Below are 22,127 nucleotides of genomic sequence, written 5' to 3'. Positions count from 1 at the left end.
CCGCTCGCGGGCAGCGAAACAAGCAGATGCCGACCTGCCTTGACGAAAAGTAACTTGCACGCACCGACACACAGACCGGTTTCGAAGTGGACGAAAAGTGACGAGGTCAGCCGCGAAACTGCGAGCAGGCAGGCCATAAGCCAGTGGCTCGCCGAGAGACGGCGACGCCGGGGAGGGTATGGGATGGCTGGGTGCAGACCCGCGCTGCCTCGATCGCCGGTCCCACATTTCCGCGCAGGCGCGTCGATTTCGACGCCTCGTGGGGTGTAACGGTCTGTGTGTCTTCGTCGGAGCAGAGATGATCCCATCCGCCCAAGGGACTCCCCGCCGTCGCAACCCGCAACTGCACACGCGCGAGTGAGACCTCCAGCCACCTGCGGACGTGCAGTCAAGGGTCGTTGCCTGCAGAGGCGCCGAAGGGGCGGCTTACACGGCTCCAGTGGCCGCCGCACCTCTCTCACGGCACGCAAACTCGAGCGGCTTCTCTGCAGCTCCTGTCGCGCGAATGCCGAATTCGAGGCTGCGCCTGCTTGCGGCTGCACGGGAGTCCCTGGCTGCATGGGCGCGGCGCTGCGTGCGTGCTGAGAGCGACTGACGCGGGCGTTCTCAGCACCATCTCTCATCGCAAGTCCAACTCACAGCTACTCTGCGGGGTGATACGCATTCATGCAAACTCGCACACAGGCACAAGCAGACGTAGCGCCTCCTTCCCATTAGAGAGTCTGCCGCCCTGCCACGAGCTCTCAACCAACAGAGGGAGCCAAGCTGAAGGTCCAGACTGCAGGGATCAGGAACCTGCCTCGCGGGCAAGCACCTTGGGAGGGGCATTCTCGAGTGCGCGCGACAGCCAGGACTATCTCTGGCGCCGTATGCACTGGGACGAGGCAGACCTCGACAGATACCGTAGACAGATTCGTCTGTCCGATTCAGCAGATTCAACAGATAGCCTGGCTCTGCATGCAGATAGGAGAGGCTGCTGCTATGTAGTTGTTGCATACATACATACATAGAAAAAACCTGTTGATATTCATAGGATATTGGTACAGGGATCCGCAGTACAGAGGGGCGAATGTGACGCGAGTGGGGTAGAAAAGCGACTGTGTTTTGGACAGTGCTCAGTGCACGCAGTATGCGTCTGGGAGAGAGTGCTAGGCTCGAATGAATGTCGATCGATGAGCGCGAGGCTTGATGCGAGTGGTTTACAGAGCTCTAAATGTCTCCAAATCTATCGCCGCACACGTTGCGTGGCACCCGGGAGACGGGCTTTCGGGGGCCTGCTGAGACCCGCCGCCGCTTTCTTCGGCGCCGCGCCTTCTTCACAGATCCGGAACTCAAAGAGAGAGCTAGGTTTCAACTTCGCGAAGACTTCACCAGATGCAGCGAGGCACCGTGTCGCTCTCCCCCCTTGCTCGTCCTTTTCTCGAACAGCCTTCGCTAGCTAGCCCCCCTCCGTTCGCGTGTCTCGTTGGCGCAGCGTTCGCGGGAGATCGGGGGCAGGCTGAACTTTTTTCCCTTTTTTCGAAGGGTAACGCAGGCGGTCGCCCGCCGCTTCGAGAGGGAATCTTATGGAAGCGAGAATAAATTCAGAAAAACGGGTGAAAGCCGCAATCTGCGGACAGCATGCGCATGTAAACGTCCTGGCTGGTTCTCCCGCGCCCTCTCGTCCACGCGCCATCGATTCCGTGCGTTGTTCACGACAGCGCCGGTGGAAAAGCTTCTCCTCTGGCGTTTTCTTTTTCTGGGCAGTTGCCTCGACGAGCTGACGCGACAGGGTCGGCAAATGATGCGCAAAAGACGACTCGCGCGCGCCGGCTCGGCGCAGGCTTCACTCGTCGTTTCTCTTCATCTCGGCTCTCGTCGATTGTAACGCAGAAACTCACTCCCCCGACGTTCTCCGCAGCAACGCGAGTGCCTCGCACCTTAACGGTCTATGTCTCCGCGCGTGCGTCGCTCTGAGCCCCGCTCCACTGGGCCGCGGCCTCCTTCAGGTTCCGCCGGTCTCGCCGGCTTTTTTTCTACCCTTCTCTCTTCATTGTTCCACTGGCATCTCCTTCCGGGCATCAGCCCCGCCTGACGCGCGGCGACGCTCGCGCAGCCGCGGCGAAAGCTCTCATTTACCTCGCCGCCCACTCCTCCCCTTTGGCTGCGCGCGTGGCCGTGTGACGGGCGCGAGCGGGGAGAATCGCGCCCGACTCCGCGCCATGCCACCATTGTTGTGAGAAGTTCTTCTTCGCCTCCTGGCTCCCTGCGAGTGCACCGAGGAGACGCGTCGCAGAGGGAGAAGACAAAGTTTGGCGGACACGACGCAGGAGGGAGACTCTGCGCGGCTCTCGGTGAGCGTCGAAAATCAGGAGAAACCGACTGCGCAGGGCACTCAATCCCGCCCCGCCCGCGTTCCTGCGGCGAGAGCAAGGCACGCACTCGACTGTATGGGTGCGGTGTTCGGCGGAAGATTCCCAAGCTTCGGCAGGCAGGCCGCCTCGGCTTGCCGTTCGTCTCCTCTGCTTTGGCGCCGTCTCTCGAGAGGATGCCGCGCACGAAGACGGCGGCGCAGTCTTTCTCCTCTCTTCCGTCGGGATCTCTCGCATCTTCTGTGCCCTCTGTATCTGCGCTGCCCGCCTCCACCTCTCTGTCGGCGTGGGTTCCTCCACTCGCGGCGCGGACTGAGGCAGCGTGGCGGGGCGCCGCACTGGGGAGAAGAGGCCTCGAAGAGGCACCCACTGAGCAGAGGCGAGACCGGGGAGGCGAAGAAAATGAAGAATCGAGAGAGGGCGAAGAGAGAGAGAGGTGCGCGGACGGCCGGGGGGGGCTAGACGAAGAGCCAGAAGATGCGCCGGCGGGGAGCGATGAGTCCCCGGGCGAGGAGAGTCAAGACACCAGCTTCGGCGGCAGCGACGCGCTGGCAGCGAAGAGCGAAGGCAAGAGGCGCGGAAACGGGAGACGCTCTCTGGGGCCTAAGAACGAACGCAGACGCTGTGAAGATGAACGAAACGATGCGGAAGGGCGGCTGTCGTCCCCCGACGCCCTCCTCGCGACCGCGCGGCTCTCCCACAGATGTGTGGAGGCCGCCCGTGAAGCCGCAGGGGCCCGCGGCGTCCTCGCCACGTCGGCGTTGCATTCATCTCCTACCTCCTCGCCTTCTGCTTCTGCGCCCTCTTCCTCCTCCTCTCGTCTGCCCTTGTCTTCTCCAGAGGCGCTGGCTGCGCCTTCCGCCGCGAGCCCTTTGTCGGTCTCGTCGGCGGCGTCTCGGTGCGCGTCGCCCGCGCGCGAGGCCGAAGAGGAGGATGGTGAAGCTCCACACGCAGCTCGCGGAGAGCTTCTTTTTTCGTGGCGAATCTCCGGGGTCGCGCTTCGTTTGGAGCGTCTGCGCGATGCGGAGAAAGAGGGGGGCGCGCCGCGGAGCGAGCCCGAGCGCGCGCAGGAAGGCCGCGGCGACGACGGCGGACGCGAAGGCGAGGAAGCATGCAGCAGCAGCAGCGAAGCTCCGAGCACCGCCGTACCCACAAGAAGAAGTGACGAAGATGATGGAAAAGCCGCGGGAAAGCAGCTTCGCGAAGCGAACGGGGCGGTGACAGAGGCCTGCATGCAGGAGCCCTTAGGCGTCTTGCTCAGCCGCGTCCAAGGCGCTGAGGCTCAGGAAGGCTGCGCATGCGTTGCTTTGTACGCTGCCAAGCCCGGTCTGCCCGCGATCCGGGGTTCGAGTGAGGCGGGGGGCTCCGCAGCCTCGCCTTCGGCACCTTTCTCCTCTCCCGCGTGCCTTGGATACCACTCCTGCGTCGACTTTTCGCAACTCTCGCCGCCGCTGCCGGCGGCTCTCCTTCCCGTCTTCTTCCGCCTCGTTCAACCTCCGAGTCTCTGCGTCTCGCCTTCTCTTCTTCTCTCTGCGCGCGTTCTGTCAGTCGCCGCTTCTCCCCGGTTTTCGCGCGTGTCGTCTGGTTCGGCTTCCTTCGCGGCGCTGTCGCAGGATGTTCGCTCTCCTTCTCCCTCCGCCGCCAGTGACCGGCGACGCGACGCGCAAGAAAGCGAGGCAGCAGAGCGAGAGAGGGAAAAGGGGGGCGAAGGCGAAGAGGAGAGAGGAGGAAGGGAAGGGGACTCTCAGGACGACCACAGAGAAGATGAAACTCTGTGCGAAATCGAAATCTGCGTCGTCCTCCCCTCGCCGGCGCGCCAACCGGAGGCTGTGCTCGCGGGAGACTCGCTGCGGCTCTTCTTCAGCTGGTTCGTTCGCCAAGAAGAGACACGAAGTGGCTCACTCGGAGCGAAAGACGACATGGCCGCGAGGGTGGATATGTCGGTCGCATGTAGACTCTCCTGCAAAGTCTCGCTTTTCTGCATTATCTGTCCGCCGTGCCAGATTGGTGTATGCAGCGACTGGTTATTGTATCTCGTGCTTCTGTGCGTCGGGATCCGCTCACGGCTGTCATGCCTTGCTTTGTTTCCGGCTGCAGCCTCCACTGCGCGTTTCGGGTTTCCTAGCGCATCCATTCTTTGTGTTTGCCCTCTGTTTTGCGTTCTCTCGCAGGTTCGATTCCCTAAGTCTGTATTCCGCGGGCGTCTCTGCGCGGCCTCAGAAAAACTATTCCCCGTCGCAGTCTCCTGTGTCCGCTGTGCCGTGGCGAGCGTTTGCTGGAGAAGAGGCCGCACGCGTCGCTGAGCTCGCTTCCTGTCCTGCGGGCGACTGCGCGGAAAAAGAGAGCGAAGAATCGCTCGCGCGGCGGGAGGGAGGAGACTTCGCCGCCGCGGTCGCGTCTGCGGGTCGCTCCGAGGGCGCCGACGAAAATATTCTCTTCATCGAGCCGCAGTTCCTCTACGACTGCCTCGGCCGCGCTTGGAGGCTTTTTGCGAAGCAAACAAGGCAACCGCCTTATCCACTCTCCGTTCCACGCTCGAACTCGCCCTCTGCGACGCCGGCGTCTTCGGCGGGTGCGTGCTCGTCTTCTGGCGCCTCTTCCTCTCTGGTGTCTCCAAGTGTCTGCTCGTCGCTGGCTAATCCCTTCGGCGAGCTGCCCCTGTCTCTGTCTCCCCCGGGCTAAAGTGCAGTCTGCGGCCCTACCAGCAGCGGGCGGTCTTTTTCGCCCTCACCCGCGAGTGGCGGCGATGCGCGGCTTCTGCTCCCTCGGCTCGCTGGGGAGATGCGCGCGGCGCTTCTTGTGCCTTCAGTGCCCCCGATGGCACGCGGTCACTCCCCGCGTCTCCGTCCTGCTCTTCGGCTCCGGCTCTCACGTCAGGTGTGTCTCCGGTTGCGGGAGCAGGGGCAAGTGTGGCGGCGGTGCCGGGCTGGGCGGCGACGTTCTTCGCAGAACTGCAGAAGCTTCGCGAGTGGAGTTGCGCGCATCTCGTCCTGCCTGCCCAGACTGTGAACCTCGTGTGGGTCTACGTGCCCCTGCCTTCGGGTCGTGTTCTCGCATTCGACTCGATTTCGGGCAGGTACAAGTTTCTGGACGCTCTTGAGAGGCGCAGTTCGCGCCAGACGGACGCGAAGGAAACGCCCGCCGAAACCGAAGAAGAAGGGCAGGACCGCAAGCGCCCGGAGGGCGAGGGCAGCCACGACGTAGCTACAGGAGGAGGAGCCGACGCCAAAGGCGAGGAGATTTTGCACTTTGATGCGCCCGGTGGCATGCTCTGCGACCAGATGGGCTTAGGCAAGACAGTGGAAGCGATTGCGCTGATGCTTCTCCATCCTCATCCTTCTTCGTCTCCCTCTCCTCGCCTTGCGTCCTCCGCTGACTGGGCCCTTCCTGCATCCGCCCCCTTGGCGTCGTCTTCCGCTGGTTCCTCGACGGTTTCTGCCTCCATTTTCGCCTCTGAAGACGAGCTTCCCGCCGCGGCGGTGTTTGACTGTCCGTGCGGTTTCGAGGGTCTCCGCATCCGCGCCCGCGTGGGCGCTCCCAAGGCGCAGGCAGGCGTCTCCACGCGGGGCAACGTGGATGACGGAGGTGAGAATGCGCGCGAGTGCGCGACCCGAGGGGAGAGGGAAATCCGCCCTGTGCTGGTCTCGCTGGAGGCGGCGCGGAGGGAGAGGAGCACGCGGGCAGGCGCCGGGAAGCGAGCGAGGGCGCTGCACAGCGGCGCGGCGACAGCAGAGGATGCCGGCGACGCGCAGAGGAGGAAGCGGTCGAGGCGAGCTGCAGACCCGGAGAGGCCGCAGGCGCCAGAGGCGCTGGAACAGGAGAACGAAGGTCAGGGAGAGGAGGAGAAGGGTTTTTCGCAGGGCGGGGGCGCGGAAAGACGTGCGAATCATGCGGGCGCAGTCCAGGAGAAGCGTGCGGCAGAAGGGGCTGCAGAAGAGCCTGGGGGCACGCTACGGCCTGAAGACAGCTTCAGGACGTCGGCGAGGAAGACGAGGCGGAGAGAGGAAGTGCGCGAGCTCCTGCTTCCTGCGACGCAGTGCACGGTTTGCGGGCGGTTTTTCCATCTCTTCTGCATGGGCATCACCCGCGAAAAGCGGCTTCTCTCTGAGGACTTCACCTGTTTGTACTGCGAATCCGAGCCTCTCCTCTCGCCCGAAGCCAGCTTCGGCCGCGGCCTGCCGCCAGCGTTGCCTGCTGCGCGCGGCGCCTCCGCAGCGGACACTTTGCGGGAAGTAAAGGGGACGATCGTGCTTTGCCCCGCCGCGATTCTGCAGCAGTGGAGAGAAGAAATTCGCAAGCATACCAGACGGGGGGCTGTGCGGCGAACGGCGATCTACATGGGTGTCAAGAACGTCAGAGAGGCGCTGAAAAAGCAGGTAACTCTGCAGAGGCTCGATGTGTCGTCTCAGAATGCATTTATGTGCGTCTCAACAGCGTCGATGTCACTTTCCTTCGAAGCACACACGCAGCGTCGCGTGTGCGAAGCCTCAGCTTCACGGTGACCCCCTACCGGCATCGCGTGCTGCCGGACAGAGATTTCGATTTCGAGGCCTGTTTGAGTTTATGTTGAGCGTGCGGGAGGTCTCTGATAGTGTGGAGCAGCACAGAGAGAGGGAGGAAGTGAGGATTCGTATACTCGGGTCGAGCGTACTTTTTTGGTGCGTCGGGCTCAAGCCGCGCATCCTATTTATTTGCGTGGAGCCGCCAGCGACGAGCCACGTATGCACTTAAAGGAGAGATGGGGCGCCAGACTCAGGGAGAGCGCGGGGCATCAATGCAGAGACGACACGGGCTATCGGGTAGGCAAGCGTGAGTCTTCGTCTCGCTGAAGCTCTGTGGGCGCGCCACCTCTTTCCGCTTCGGTGTCTTCTTTTCTTTTCCTTCAGCTCGTAGATGTGGCTCGGAGACGCTTTGCCTCGCAGCTGCTGGATTCGAGGCCTCTCGAGCGTCTGTCGTCTCTGCTGCCTTCTTCCCTCTCTGCCCCTGTCTCTCCGGCGCGTCGTGAGTCGTCGGTGCCTGCTTCGTTTTCGTCTTCGCCTTCTTCTTCCTCCTCGTTGCCTTCCTCTGTTGGAGTGCCCGCTTCCCAGCTTTGCTCGACTTCCCTCGATGCGTGTCTTCCGGCGCCTGTGTGCGCGTCCTCTGGGGCGCCGAGTCGCGACTGTCCCTTGCTTTTCGCGGAGGAGACAGAGGAGACGGTCCTCGTGCGGCCGCAGCAGATGGACGGCGTCGACATTCTTTTGGTGTCCTACGACACGCTGAGAGAGGAGCTCTGGTTCTCGCCTCTCCATTGTCGCAGCCGCCAGTATGGAGGCGTCGCGTCGTCGGGCGCGCCCGACGCTTCACTGTCTCTGCCGACGCCTCGCGGTCCCTCGCCCTCCGTGGCGTCTCCTGCGGCTGGTCTCGAGCCCGCGGAGGCTGAAGCGGACGGCCGCGCGCGCAGGGCGCCGCCGCACGCCAAGGCGCCGCCTTTGCATGCGGGGCTCGGCCTGCGGCGGAAAAAGCGTTACCGCGTCCTCGCCTCCCCCCTCCTGCGAGTCCACTGGTGGAGGCTGCTCATCGACGAGGCTCAGATGGTCGGCGGTAAGGAGCGGAGAGAGGGAGGCTCTGCGTCTCCATGCGTGTGCTGGATCAGGCGCTCGCCTGCGGCACAGTCTTGACGGCTCACCCTTCACGTCCTGCAGCCCAGAGAGGAAACTCCTCTCGAGGGGCAAAGAGGAATCTGGTGGCCTCGCGCTGAGCAGCTGCCGGCTGGCGAGTCCGCCTGCGCGTCGCGGTGTGACTTCATTTCTGTCCTGTTCTCCGCAATCCATCCCGCGCAGGAGACTCCGTTGTGAGCGATTGCATATGTATTCACTCTGCTGAGTGCCTGTTGTCTCCAGTCCTCGCGACGTTCCGCGTGTTTTCTCTGCTTCTCTCTGCAGGCTACACAGTCGCTGCCCAGATGGCGCGCGCGCTCAGCGCGACTTTTCGCTGGTGCGTGTCGGGAACGCCTCTGCTTCACGCCACGAGCGCGTGCAGCAGTGGAGGATTTTGTCAGAATTTCCTTGCGGAGAAGGCGGCCTCCTCGGCTTCTCGGCGAAAGCCGGGAGGCGCTGGCGAGAAAAGCGCGGCGCGGAACTCGCATTTGCCGAAGGAGCTCGCGGGCCTCTTGAGCACTCTGCAGTTGGAGGCCCCCGTGCATTGGATTCGCGACCAAGGCGTGCTGCAGTGAGGAAGCGAACCGGCGCGCAATAAAAAAAGACATCCGGAGAGTAGAGAGCGGGTGGGAGCTTGACAGACGGAGATTCCGGCAGCCAGTATGCAGCAGGGGGGAACGAGGTGTTTGCAAAAAACTCCACATCTCCTTGCCATACGCGAGCAACAGGAGATGAAACATGGCTGCGCACGTGCATTGACACAGCGCCTCCCTGGTGCTGCTGCAGGGAGCGAGATGAAGCGACGCTGTCGAAAGAAGCAGGCAGAGAACGCAGCGAACGCTGAACAAGTTTTACGTTGATCCGCTTCCTCTTGCGTCTGCAGACAAGTCTTCCAGCCCCTCGCCGTCGGTCTGCCGTCCTCCCTCATCATGAATCCGTGCGCGGCTCGGGCCCTGTCCGTCTCCCCCCCGCGTCCTTCTGTCAGCGCTGCTTCGGCGGCGGCTCTCGCGTCTTCCTCTCGCGCGCTGGCGAGGAGACAGGCCTTGAGCTGGTCGCGGCGGTCAGCGCCCGCGTGGTTGCCCCCGGAGCGCGCCTGGGGGCGCTCGTCTTCGCTCCTCTACAGTCTCATCGACTTGCTGTTCCCTCTGTTTTGGCGGACGAATATGAAAGGTAACTTGAAAAGACAAGCTAGAGATCCGAGAAAGTTCGTGCAGGTCCCGGACTTCCAGCCCGGCGGCGTTATTCACCCGCTTGCGCGTCGCTGTATAAGCACGTCGATCTGTGCGTAGCAGAGTTGCATACGTGAGGCCTGTACAGCTGAGGCTTAATAGAAACTCGCGACTACAATACAGGCGCGCGCGTCGCCTGGCAGGTGAGAGAGCTCCGCAGAGAACATTAGCTTTCTCCACGCGTAGCTGCAGCACCGACTCCCGTCGTCACGGTTCCCTTACGCCGCGCTCTTTATCACTTTTGTAGACGGTGATCTGGATGCCGGATGCATCTGTGTGTATTTATTTCATGAGTCGCGTGCGGGTGCGTGCATCCATCCACCTCGCCTAGTTTATGGGTGTATTATGTTTGTAAACATGGATCAGGGGAGCCGAGGCCTTGGCATGTCCACCGGCGCATATTCGTTTTAGAAAAACTGACTTCACTGCTGCTGCTTGCGTGTCGCTGCGTGTTCAGACGTGATGGTGGAGCTGGGCGTCCCTGCGCCGATTTACCATGACGTCATCGTCCATTTCGGTCCAGTTGAGCGTTTCTTCTACCAGCGCCAGCAGCAAGCTGTGCGCCAGAAGTCGTCGTGTCTGCTGTCCGCTCTTGCGTCATCGGGCGGATCGTCTCCAGGATCCGCTGAGGAAGTGAAGATGCTCGACGACGACGCATGCAGTGGAGACGGGCGAGGCGGCGTGGGACCGACGCAAGGCGCCGAGCGAGGAGAGGATCTCCCGGGAAAGCGAGGCACCCCTGTGACCGTGCAGCTGGATGCCCTCTTGCTGACGCTGCGCCACGCGTGTCAGCATCCTCAGCTAGGGCAGCTCGGCTTGAAGAAACAGAGACAGCGAGGCCGCGACGAGGGCGTGAGTTGGATGGGCGTCTCCGGACCGGCTGCGGACCGGCGAGAGGGCGCTGGGCGGGTCGTCAGAAGACGAAGAGCGAGGTTCTCGGCGGCAAGAAGTCGCGCGCGAGGCGACAGCGACGCAGCTGCGCTGCGAGGCGCAGCTGAAGGCCGAGAAGGAAGCAGAGGCATAAGAGGCGAGGGCGGCGACGAGGGTCTCCTGGCGCACACGCAAGAGGGCGAGCTCGCTACCGAGTTTATGTCCATGAACGATGTCTTGGCGAAGCTCTTGCACGAGGCAAAGGTACAGTTCCGCTCTGTGGCGCATGCAGGGCTCGCCACGCGAAGGCCTAGGATTCAAGTTTACTATGCCCCCGCCCTCCCCTCCACTTCCACTAGCGCTGGTAAATAGGCATGCCTAGGTCTGCCTTCGGCGTTTCGTCTCTCTCTCGGCTCGCAGTTAAGCCTTCCGTGCTGCATTCTTTGCTCGAACCCAGAGGTGCGAGTGTCGAGTCCATCACGGACTCACGTGCGACGCCGCTGGCTCAAAGACAGGCACCGGCAAAGGTTTTATTTTCCATTCATCGGCGTTTCCGGTTAGGGCTTCGGTTCTACAACTACAAAAAACGCCTTTTGAGTTCTCAGGAGATGCCCTCGCGTTGCTGACTGCAGGCGCTGCTGCCCTGCGTCGGCCTCGATGTAGGCGGCTGTCTCGTTCTCGAGTTCCGCGGCTGCCGGCATGCTTTTCCTGAACGCATCGGGCGAAGAGTGTTCTTCGAGCGCGGTTTGCTTCGCTCTTCTCAGCTGCAGGCCGAAGAGCATCTGCGGAGGCACTGCGCAGCCACGAACGGCCTCGCGGGCTTGGCTTTGATTCGAGACCGCCCCCAGGAAGCTCTGCACCACTACAGGTAACGACAGGTTTTCTTCTCCTGCGGCGTTTTTTTTTTTAGCTTCCGGCCCTAAACTCAATCTCTGGCGCGTTATCCTCGTTTCCTTTCCTGTGGTGTCCGCTCTCCATGCCGGTCCTCTTGTTTGTCTGGTTTTTGCGGCGGTTTCTGCGTTTTTTCTCTCTCTGTCACGTGCGGGAAGGGCGGGGGGAGAACTCTAGCGTATGGCGCTGCGTAGTTTCGCAGATGCTCGCGAAGGTGCGGTGTCGGATTTAATGAGAGTTCAACTTCCAACCGAACATGACTGGGCCGAGAGGCGCTTGTCCGCAGCTACATTTGCCTCCTCCCGTCTTCTTTCTCGCTGTGGAGATGTGTCGGGTTTGCTTTCTTTTACTCTGCTGTCGCTTGTTTTCAAGGCACGTGCTGACGCTCGCGCGCATGGCTTCAGTCGCCGAAGGCGCTCCTACCGCGAAGTCGCCCGGGCTGTCCACGTCATCTGCCTGTTCGTCCGCTCCCACCGCCGCGCCTTGCTTGTCCGCCGCGCCTTGCCCGTCCGCCGCGGAGCTGGCTTCTCGCCCATCCTCTCTTTCTTCTCGCCAGTCCTCTCCTTCTGATTCGCCTTCCTCGTGTTCGCTGGGTTCCCGGGAGAGTGCATCGCTCGCCTGCTTTCGGCGGCTCTTTCCGGACTTGGCGGCCGAGGAGGAACAAGGCTTTGGCGTCTGGGGCGTCGAGAAGCTCAGCAGCCAGTTGGCAGGCTACTACCACGTCGACAGTCTCCAGCAGATCCACGCCGCGTTCAACTTGTCAGACGTCCTCGAGCGCCACCTCCGGCTCATTCGGCCCTGTCTCGAGCGAAGCACCCAAGACGCCAGTAGGGCGTCGTCCCCGCTCGCTGCGTCCGCTGCTTCGTCTTCCCACGGACGCCCCGAGGCAGGGAGCCGGTCGCAGGCCTCGTTACCGCAGGTGTCGTGGTCGCCTCAGCCAGGCGCGAGGTGTCTGTCGCCCGCGCGGAGTCCTCCAGATTCTCCTTCTCCGACGCTTCCCGAAGCCGTGCACTCGCGGCGCGGGTCTGCGGCGGCTGAAGCCTGCCTTTCGCCTGCGGGAGGTGCGGAGGACGGCAACGCTTGTCTTTCGGCGTCTGAGCGGCTTGCAGAGGAGCGAGTGCGCTACGTGTCGGCAGTCGAGGAGGAGCTCTCGCGCTCGCGCGCGCTGTATGAGACGCTGAGCAGCAGGTACACGCGCAAGTTCACTGGCGACCTCGACAGAGCTCGCGACACCTTTTTTAAAAGAAAACGCGCCGTCGGCGGCCACCAGCAACGCAGGCTCTGCCTCATGTCTGGAAGGGACGCGGACGACGCGGCTGAGGCAAAGAGGCTCGGCAGCGAGGCTGAAGGCGACGCCGCGACAGACCTCTGCTACGGCCCGAACCGCCAGCGAAGCAGCGGAGCGGGCGGAGCGACAGCCGGTGACGGAGAGGCCACGAGGGGAGAGCCGGACGCCAGAAGCGCTGGAAGGGGTGCAGAGAATCCCCCGGGGCGGCGCACGGATAGGCAGGGTAACCCCGAGACGAGATGGAAGGAAAATGCCGCTGCGCAGTGGTATGCTGTGTGTATGAGCCTCGGAGACGAGCTAGGCAACGAAATCGTGAACAGGTAAGGGACTGTCCTGGCGTCTACATGCCCTCGTTGTCTCTTCCGACCCCTCTCGTCATGTTGCCTTCTCGCGGCCGCACTTGTGCTTGCCTCCGTGCGAAGGGGGAGCAAACGGCGCATCCATATATATATATATATATATATATATATATATATATATATATATATATATATATATAGACGTAGGTTGGCATAAACACATTGAACGACTGAGAGAGTTAGAAAAGGGGGCCCCACTGGCTGAGTAGATGGTTGATTTTGTATGCACATCTCGGCACTCAGGTCGACAGAAGCTATCCGAATATATTCAGCCACATCGCGCCATCCGCTGGCGGGAATTACCGATCTCTGCGCGTCAATACGAATTCGTGTCTGTGCGCGAATTCACGTGTATGTAACTAGCTTCGGACATCTTCGTTCACGCTGTGTGTGCCGTGAGTTTTTTTTTTCAGGGTGAGTGACGCCTTGACAGATTTCCGAGGTGGCGGCTTCGGCCGATCTGCGGGAGCACTTCGCTTTCCACCGTTCTGCACTTGCACGGGTCTCGTTGCGGCGTTGCAGTTTCAGCTGCATCAGTTGTACGACGCGCGAGAAGATCTCATTAAGGTGAGTCCAGGCGCGGCTGGGGAAGACGAGAATGTGGAGCCGCAGGCGAAAGGTGTCCGGCGGACGTAAGGGGAAAAAGAAGGAACTGGAGCAGTGAGACGTAGGCAGCATCGGCGAGAACAAAGCGTTTCAGGAACGAGAGCCTCTCCATCTCGTTTTTCCGCGGCGCCGCGGTATATCAGTTGCAACCTGCCGCCTCTTCGCCTCTCCGCTGCTGCGCCTTCTTTACTGTTTGTGTTTTCCCTTCGTTGGTCTCCCCTTCGCCCCAGTACACTCTTGTCTTGCATTTCCTCGTATCCACGTTTCTGTCTTCTCACGTGACGTCCGTCCATGCCTCTGCTTTCGGGGGGCCGCTCGCAGGCAGCCCTTCGAGCAGACTTCTCCCGTCGACGCCATGCAGAGTCTGCGTTTATAAAAAAATGATTTTATTTTCCAGGCAGTGACGGCTGTGGACCACGGCGGCCAGCCCTCGGACGAGCTCCTCGCCGCGTTTTCCACGTGCACCAACTGCAACGAACTGTCGCGCTCCCAGTTTCTCTCTCCCGGGGTGCGCCGCGCGTCTGGGCCTGGCGGAGGCGTCACCGGCGCGTTGGAGGCGCAGCGAGTGCGCGGAGACGCGTGCGAGCGTGCCGCTGCGTGCCTCGCTGGAGAGCCGAAGACACGGGGCAAGAAGGACGGGGGTAGAGGGAAAGAAGCAGAGAAAGGGAGGTGTCGGCACTGCCAACTTATTCCGAAAATCGACTCGTAAGTTTGCAAAATTAGTGGCACGAGCGAAGGCCGACCGAGGAAACTCCAAGTACTGACGCATCTGCGCCCGGATAAGCACATGAGTATAAGCGCATCTGTAGCGAGATCGAGGAAACAGCGAGTCGGGTGCTGAGGGGACCGACGCGTTGCAAGCATCTTTAGAGTCCTGCTACTGGCTTTGTATGGGAGACCCGGCACTGGCCGTGGTTTCGCAGATACACACCCGTGGAGAGATGTACGGTAGGTAGGAACAGGCAGGCGCGTCGCCGCGGGGGTTCACACTAAAGCGGAAAAGAAGACACAGGTTCCTGCGTCAAACTTCGCGCGAAAGCCTGCGCGCAACTGAAAACAACGACGCATCCAGTGCGCGAGGAAAAAGAATGGCTGCCGCTCGTCGATCGCAGCCGCTGAATCCGCGTTTTTCAACATTATAATATGGTTTTAATCAATAAAATATCTATAAAATCTAAACTTAAAAAGCAAATAACGAGATTCGAACTCGTCACCCACGCGGCGGTGTTGCAAGTCCAGACACGGGGAGAGGAGGACCCTGTTGTTGGCGCTCGGTTGTCGTTGTGGCATTCCCGCAGGCTGCAGTTTTTCCTCTATAGCAGAGTGGAGAAAGACGTGGGCGGCATCGGAGACGAGAAAGGCCTAGATGAGGTAGGAAACGCGAGGGAAGACTTTCAGCTCGTGGGTCTCGATACACCTGGTCGACGCACTGCTCGGATGTCTGTCTTCCTTTGCCTCTCTGTAGGCAGGACTTCTTTTTCGCGGTTTTGTGTTCGCTTCAGGGAGGCTACCATCACTTCGGAGAGAGCGAACTGCTGAAAGTCGTCCGGGTGCTGCGCGCGGTACTTCGGCGCGCCCTCAGCGAGCGCGACCGAGGATACCAGTACCTCTTGCGTGCGGCTGATGAGCATGTGAAGGAACTCGAGGCGATCAAAAAGGTGAGGGTCGGCGTTCTGAGATAGGTTTCGCGTAGAGCGCGGCAGGCAGTCTTAATGCTTTCGCTGAATGTGGTGTGTTTGGAGCGTGGAGGCGTCGTTGCAGTCAAGCGCGCTGCCGTCTTGTACGTATACGTATCTTCTCTGCAACGAAGAACCTAGGCGCTCCTGCTTAACTCGGGTTGACGCCCCTCCGAGCTCTCGCCGCCTTTTCCTGTAGAATCGGTGTAGGACATCCGCTTGATATGTCCTGAGGCAATATTCGAAGTCTTTCTCTCCTCCTCCGCCTCGGCCTCCCGGTGTCGCCTCCATTTGTGGAGGCGGACACCTCAAGGACGCCCGCGTTGCGCGAGGCTTGTGGGGCGTGTGCCGCTTGTCTCCTCGCCTCCGTGAACGCGTTGAGTTTGTGGTTTTCTCTGCTGATGCCGCGGCTCTTGGCGTCATGGATGAGAAGTCCCTGTCGCCCGTGCTGCTGTCTTCTTCCAGTCTCGACGTATCCTGTCTGTGGTGTCTGTCTCTGCTCCCTCAGGAATCCGTCGCGGCCGACGCATATTTCTTTGCCAGCCGTCAGGTGCTGTCTGCGTTGGACGAGTTGCACATTAGCATCTCTCGCTTCCGCTTGAAGAGTCGCGAGGAAGAACTGGCTGAGGTCGCGTATCGCCGGCTGACACAGGCCGCGGCGCGCTCGAAGCGTCCGGCGGCCGCGCCGTCGCCCTTTGCGGCGCCCGGGTCGGTCGGCGACCCCTTCGCTGTGAGCAGCGGCGAAGTCGAGCCGATGCGTCACTCGCTTCTCGTCGAGCTCGGCCTCACCGCGGGCGACCTGGAGAAAGCGCATCGCCAGCACCGATTTCTGAGTCATCTCCGCGACGAAGAGGAAGAAAAGTTGCGCCTGCCGCGCGCAGAGGAGCGCCCGCAGGCGCAGAGCGCGCGCGAAGACAGCCCGCGGCACAGAGATGCTCGCGCGGAGGGGCTGCTGGAGGCAGCGCCGCACGTCGAACTTGTCGGACGCGTCGCGAAGGAGACAGCGGCCGCAGAGGCCAGCGGCGACGCAGAGGACACTGGCGGCAGGGACGGAGGCGAGAGGCGCGCCGGCGAACCAGAGCCGAGGCGCCGAACGAAAAGCGAGACGGGGGGGAGCAGGAGACGGCGCCGCGGCAAGCAGACTCTGAAGTCACCCAAGAGAGACGTGAGGCACAAGACGGAAGGCGCGAAAGGCTTGAGCAACCAGCAGAAGCAGATGCCGCGGGAAGCCGCTCGGATCTCCCCGAAGTCAAACGGAAGCTCTTCCCGGGTAGCCGAGACGGCGCAGAGGAGGGCATGCGGGGCAAGCCGTCAGCCGCACCCGAAGAAGGCAAGAGACAGAGAGACGAGGCGAGGTGTGAGGCGGCAGACTTGAGGCAGTGGGAGGAGACGACGGGAGAATGCGGCGAAACAAAGGACGTCTCGGGCGACGGACACTGTGAGGCAGCAAGAAAGAAACCAAGGAGAGAATCTGAGGCGGCGCGACCGCAGCGGTCTTCGAGCGACGAAGGTCCCGCAGAGCAGAAACATGCGGGCGGCAAGCCAGCGAGTATCGAGGAGGCCCAAGACGAGAAGGCGGAACGGGAAGAGAAAGGCGCGAGTGAGAGGGCCTCGGCTGCCCTTTGTCCCGTCTGTCTCGTCGAGCTGGAGGAGCGGACTTTCAGGGCCGTCCTCCCTTGCGCGCACCAAATCTGCGTAGAATGCAGCCGCGCGCTCAAACCGGAGAGACTCGGTAAGTAAGGCAAGTTGCTGTTTTCAGTTGCAACGCTATCTCTGCATGCGAAGCTCACAGGGGACCGCGTACACGGGGGAAAATACCTGCGTAGATGACCTGGAGCGAGCCTGTCACTCTTCTGTATTGGGCTCGCTGTCTATTCAGGCTAAAGAGGTGTGTTACTGTAAGGAGTCAGCTTTGCTTCGCGTCTTTACCCTGGGGGGCGTGGGGGTCAGCTGGAGGCGCCTCCGCTCCAGCACATTTGTCGCCGTTTTTCCGCCTTCGGAGCGTGTAGCTGCATGCCAAGCGACTTTTTTTCCGCCCCCTTTTATTCCGCCGTGTCGGCCTGTAGCGTGCTACCCGCGTCGACAGATCCGTCTCGATGTCCACGCTTTCCATAGATCACTGCTTATGCCTGTTATTCGAATGTGTTCCTTTTTTTCTGTAAACGTACACGTATTGTTTGTATACGTGCATACACTTGTCTGCAGGTTGCGCGTTTGGATGGTGTGCCGTTTTCAGGCCAGGGGAAGGCCGCTGGGGTGCCGCCGAGTTCGAGTCCGCTGCTGAACAGGTCCCTACTTTCTGGAGGCCTCTCTCGGAGCTCGTCTTTCTCGTTTTCAGCTTCCTCGACAGCTTCGAATATCAAACTCCGACGGTGTCCCGTGTGTCGCCGTCCCTTCTCTCTCTCGCAAGTTGCCTTCATCTCTTGTCGCCCCTCCTTCCTGGCTTCTTCGGCGGACTCGTCCTCCCCCTATGCTGGCTCAGAGTCGACGCCGACAAAAGGCAGAAGAGAGCGCCCGGTGTCGCCTGAGTCTTCGTCATTCTCTCCCTCCCGCGCTCCACTCACCCCACTCACCCCCCCCTTGCAGAGTGGCGGCGCGGCGCTGGACGAAGGCCGCGGCCGAAACGGAGACGTGCAGCGTGTTCCTGATGGAGACTTGAGCAGAGGACGTGAAGGCGAAACAGGAGGCCGCGAGGCCCTTCGAAGCAGGCAAGGCGAGATCTGCACGGGAAAACCGTCTCAGCGTGCAGAGGAGCGAGAGGTTGGCTGGCTTTCCGAGGCGACGCACAAGACGCGACACGAACAGCCCACGAGCGAGCTCGCGGCGACGAGAGGAGGCGAGAGAGAGGAAGAAGAAGGAAAGGCGAAGCGAGATCGAGAAGCAGAGGACGGACTAACCCGAGTAAGCAGCGAGTCAATCAATCGCACAGTGCTCGTGTCTTTTCCGGTGGCGCTGTGCCGCAGGCCGCCTGCAGCTCGCCCACCGTCCGGCGTCTTCCGGTTCCTGTATCCTCCAAGCCCCTGTGATTAGCTTCTTTCCTGTTGGCTTGGGGTGCTTCAGTGTGGCGGTTCCTTTTCGTCGCTGATTCCCACTTCCTCCCTCCTTCTGCCCTTCTTCTCGCTGACCTCGTCTCCTGACAGGCGGGTGTGCGTGGTGGTCGGTGGGCGTTTCTCTGTGTCAGAGTCGCGCCCCTCCTTCCTCCCTGAGCGCGCGGCTTCGAGGGAGGTACTCCGCCAAGCTGGCCGCCATCATCGAGAAAGTTCTCGAGATTCTTCACGAGTCTCCGTCGCCGTCTACGCCGGCGGGTCCTCCGGCGTCCGCGCCCTCGCGCTCTCTCTCCCCGGAGCGGTTTCCGGGCTCCAGCGCGTCGGCTCGTCCTTCCTCGTTGTCTCCTGAACCTTCGGCGTGTGCAGCCTCCGCGCCCTCGAAGATTCTGATTTTCTCCGAGTGGCCTGCGGCGCTCGACTTGCTGCAGGAGGCGCTGCGGCGCACGGGTGTCGCGACTCTCAAGTACCTCGGCGGGCACAGCAAGCCGCAGCTGGCGAAACTGCGCTGCTTCCGCCACGATCCCGACGCGCGCGTGCTCCTGTGCAGCCTCCTACGCGCCGGCAGAGGCCTGACGCTCACCGAGGCGAACCACGTGATCTTCCTCGAGGTGCCGCTAAACTTGGCTGAGGAGGAACAGGCCGTCGGGCGCGTCTACCGAATGGCGCAGAAAAGACAGACGCACGTGTGGCGGTGAGAACGTTGCCGCGGGGGACGGGATGCGCGAGCGGCGGCCTCCAGCCGCGGCGGGAAGCGCGAGAAAAGAAAACGGCGTAGTGAACGGCAGTAAATGAGACGGAGCTGTGCGTGGCTCAAGACTTGAGAAACGTTTCTCTCGTAGTCTTGGCCTGGCAAACGGTGCATGCGGGCTATCTCGCATTGGGCACGGTGTCTTCTGCTCTCCTCTCTACTTGCCGCAGATTCATCGTGAAGGACTCAGTCGAAGAGCGAATTGTTCAGATGAGACACAATCCGAGGGACTCGATCTCTGCCAGGCTCGCAGCCTCTGCATGTGAGAGAGAAGAAGGCGATGCAGAGAATGATGATCGAGAGGACGGGAGAGACGAGGAAGGCGCAGGAGAGGGAGCCTATGACGGAGATTCGGCTTCAAACGTGCTTCTCCGCCTCGGGCGGGTGAGTTACGATGTGGGCGACTTCCGCTCTTGCCTCTCAGCATCGTTTCGGTGGGTGTTGCTTCCCAATTTTCTGTGCTTTCTCTCGTCCTCCAGAGTACGTCCACGCCTGTATAGACTGCAGTCTTGTTGTTGTGTTTTCGCTGTTGCCCTCTCGGGAGGTATACAAAACAGTGTCTGTGTCTCTGGTAACTGCCTGTGTGTGCAGCGATTAACCGCAGGAGACGTCGCCCTTCTCTTGGGTGTCTCGTCGGACGCGTCTTCGCAGGCTTCGCAGTCTTCTTGTTCCGCCTCTTCGGCGTCGAGCGCGGCGTCCTCAGTCGCGTCGCCTCCGGCGTGTGCTTCCTCCTGGTCGTCGGCCCTGGCGTCTCGCGCAGAGCCTCATGCCGGCGCGAGCGCTGCGTCCTCGCTCTTGACCCGCCAGGGGAAGGAGAGCTCGGCGCCGGCGGAGCTTTTTTCGGCGGATGACCTACAGCGGAGTGAAGGGGCGGTGGGGTCGCATGTCCCCTTTCGCGCGTGTGCCGCCTCGCTCACGCCCTCACAGGCGGCGGTACAAGCGGCCATGCGCCGAGCTACGTTGTTCGAGGCATCTCAACCTCGACGCGAAGAGCAGTGAAGGCGCTAGGTGCGAGAGAAAAGGCGCGTGTTTTCTGCAAGCTGAGGCGATGAATCTGGTTGAGAAGGATCGGTCTTGGTCTGTGGGTGGGCTGTCGCACGGCGATCGTGCTTCGTGTTCCCTAGCTGTCACACATAACTTTCACGGCACGGAAAACTTTGAAAAGGGGGAGAAACCCGAAGCTTGGGTCGGTCGCGGGGCCGGTGAGGAGCGCCGACCGATATACGTCACAGACGAGAGCCTGCAAAGAACCAGCTCTCGTTGTATTTCCCTAGAGATTCTTCGACAGATTCAGCACTCATGGCTACCTTGGGAGCAGTAACGCTTCCGTCTTCCAGCTTCCAAGCAGACACAGTTACCGCGATCTTCAAGTTCTACTCCTTTATCTGAAACGCAGATATTCCCCAAGCAACGGTTGCTTTTTCAGTATCGCTTCTTCCTCCAGTGGCTGCGTTACCGTTATCTGAAAAAATTGGAGGTTCACGAGCGATTGCACCAGTGTTCAAAGTAGTGGCACACTGCCCTTGGATTCGTAAATATATATTCGTGAGAGATGTCGAAAGGAGCCCTTCTTTGCTCGCAGCTCTGCTGGCCGAGCAAAGCGGCGGCAGGGCAAGACTCGGTCGTCCGCGGAGGCCCGCAAAGGCCTGAGATCACGAGGAGGTCAGGAGCTTGCTGACCCCTGTAATGCATGACAGGCACGCCGTTTTACCCTGGAAGTAGCACCAGGGTAATACGTTTTATTCCTTAGGTAAAGCGCTCTATCGCATGTCTTGTCGGCCTTTCCCCGGGATTTCTGGACATCCGGGAGAGATAGACTGACGCTCCACACGTTGCTTGGTACCCGGGTGGCGGCCGCAAACCTGCTACGACCCGTCGCAATATTCTACATATTGCAAGAGTAAGCTGACCTGACGCTTCGGCAAGCAATTGATGGACTTCTCCTGCGTATTCGGATGTATCGCACGTATGCGTATACGACGTATCTTTACCGACGGCTGCCCAGAAGCCGGATAACAGTTTGTCCGCAGTGTGTCATACTGCACGTTTTATGCGGCGCGGCGAGTGTTGCTGTGTGTTTCGCGCTGGCGGGCGTGAAATCCGGGACACAGCCCTGGGGTCACATATGATTCGAAAACCCTATTGGGTGTCGTTGTATGCGACATGTCTCTTAATTCCGCTTCATTTCGTACCTGAATGGTACTTTTTAGCATGGACTGGTCGGTCGCTTCCCGCCAGCGCACAGCGGAAGCACCAGAGTCGTGCTACGTCGGTTACTAGGTCGTGTGGTGCCGACGGCAAGTACGGGGCAAGTATTTTCGCCGCGACGTCTGTGGCGCGCTTCTCTAAAGACCCACTAACTTTCGTTTAGGTCTAAAACTCTCTCAACCTGCGCCCGCTTTGACAGACACAAATATGCATGTAAGGTAGAGGCGCACTGGCCTCCGGGGTTTCTTCGCCGTGAGGGTGAGAGAACGCCCCGCGTGTGGTGTAGCCAGCTTTTTTCCTTCCGTTCGACGGGACCCGGAGAGAAGAAGCAGCAACAAACGGCTTGGGAAAATGCTGGTGGTAGAAATGGGCGGGAACATCCAGCTAGCAAGAATGCACCGGCGTGGAAAGCAGCACACGCGCTTGAAAGCGACGAAAGAGCGCAGGTCCCGCTAGATGTAACGAGTGTGAAGAGCCGTCAGCGTGGGGGTCGACGAGACACGGACGTGCAAGTCGTGGATCTGTCGCGCAGTGCTGCAGGAGAGGGGCGGGCGAGTGACACAGAAAGCGAACTGGAAGCGGGAAACCGTTCTGCGTCTCATCGGGGTCCGGTCTACCTCTCATCCTTGAGCGGCCTAACCGCAACGTCAGTGTAAGGCTGCCTCTCACTCTGGGGTTTATCTCCAGAATCGAGCAAGGGATGGAGACAGAGAGTGCGGTGTGCAGACTAAACTGCTCGCACGTGGTGGTGATACGGGACAGCCTCACTCTTCAGAGGGCAGCCAGCTGCCAGTCGCGCGCTCCAGGACGTTTCGCTCTTCCCCTTTCTCTCCGTGCGTCTCTTTCTCGCTGGTCTTCAATCACGTATGGAGGCGGGAATGGAGAAGAAACGCTTGTCCGACTCTAAGATCACACGCCTTCTGAGGGTTTGGAGGGGGCGAGATGTGGTAGCACACACAGATGTCTTTCTATGTCCTTCTGTGCTGCGGAACCATGGCGTCCCGTGGCGCTCTATGTCCTCGCTTGCTAATCTCCTGCTTTCTTGCGGCTCTGGTGCCGCTTGCCCAGTCCTCTCCCATTTGACAAGTTTTCGGTTTTCTGTCCAGACGGGGGGCTTTGTCTGTTCCAAATGAGGGCAGCGCTTTTCGCTGAGTGCAGCGAGTCAGTCTCAGGCGCCAGGGCGAGGCGACTTTCCTTATCGCTCGCGCCGTGCGGCAG

The 22,127-nt window shown here is 60.9% G+C and overlaps 1 protein-coding gene across 1 annotated transcript; it reads left to right on the top strand.

The window, feature by feature from the left end:
* Positions 1 to 2,527: 2,527 nt before the first annotated feature.
* BESB_072040 (uncharacterized protein) lies at positions 2,528 to 19,700 on the top strand (the record flags this gene model as incomplete). The annotated part of the gene is made up of 19 exons (XM_029365577.1): positions 2,528 to 4,218; positions 4,523 to 4,923; positions 5,229 to 6,727; positions 7,238 to 7,931; positions 8,273 to 8,558; positions 8,871 to 9,157; positions 9,674 to 10,350; positions 10,851 to 10,954; positions 11,350 to 12,585; positions 13,038 to 13,191; positions 13,628 to 13,935; positions 14,529 to 14,601; positions 14,733 to 14,888; positions 15,415 to 16,176; positions 16,383 to 16,638; positions 17,143 to 17,807; positions 18,088 to 18,644; positions 18,872 to 19,085; positions 19,293 to 19,700. The coding sequence occupies 19 exons, from the start codon at positions 2,528 to 2,530 to the stop codon at positions 19,698 to 19,700; spliced, it is 10,428 nt and encodes a 3,475-aa protein (XP_029218061.1).
* Positions 19,701 to 22,127: the final 2,427 nt, after the last annotated feature.

Source organism: Besnoitia besnoiti (genome assembly GCF_002563875.1).
Source record: "Besnoitia besnoiti strain Bb-Ger1 chromosome Unknown contig00007, whole genome shotgun sequence".
Lineage (NCBI taxonomy): Eukaryota > Apicomplexa > Conoidasida > Eucoccidiorida > Sarcocystidae > Besnoitia > Besnoitia besnoiti.
This window is presented reverse-complemented; position numbering and strand designations above follow the sequence as displayed.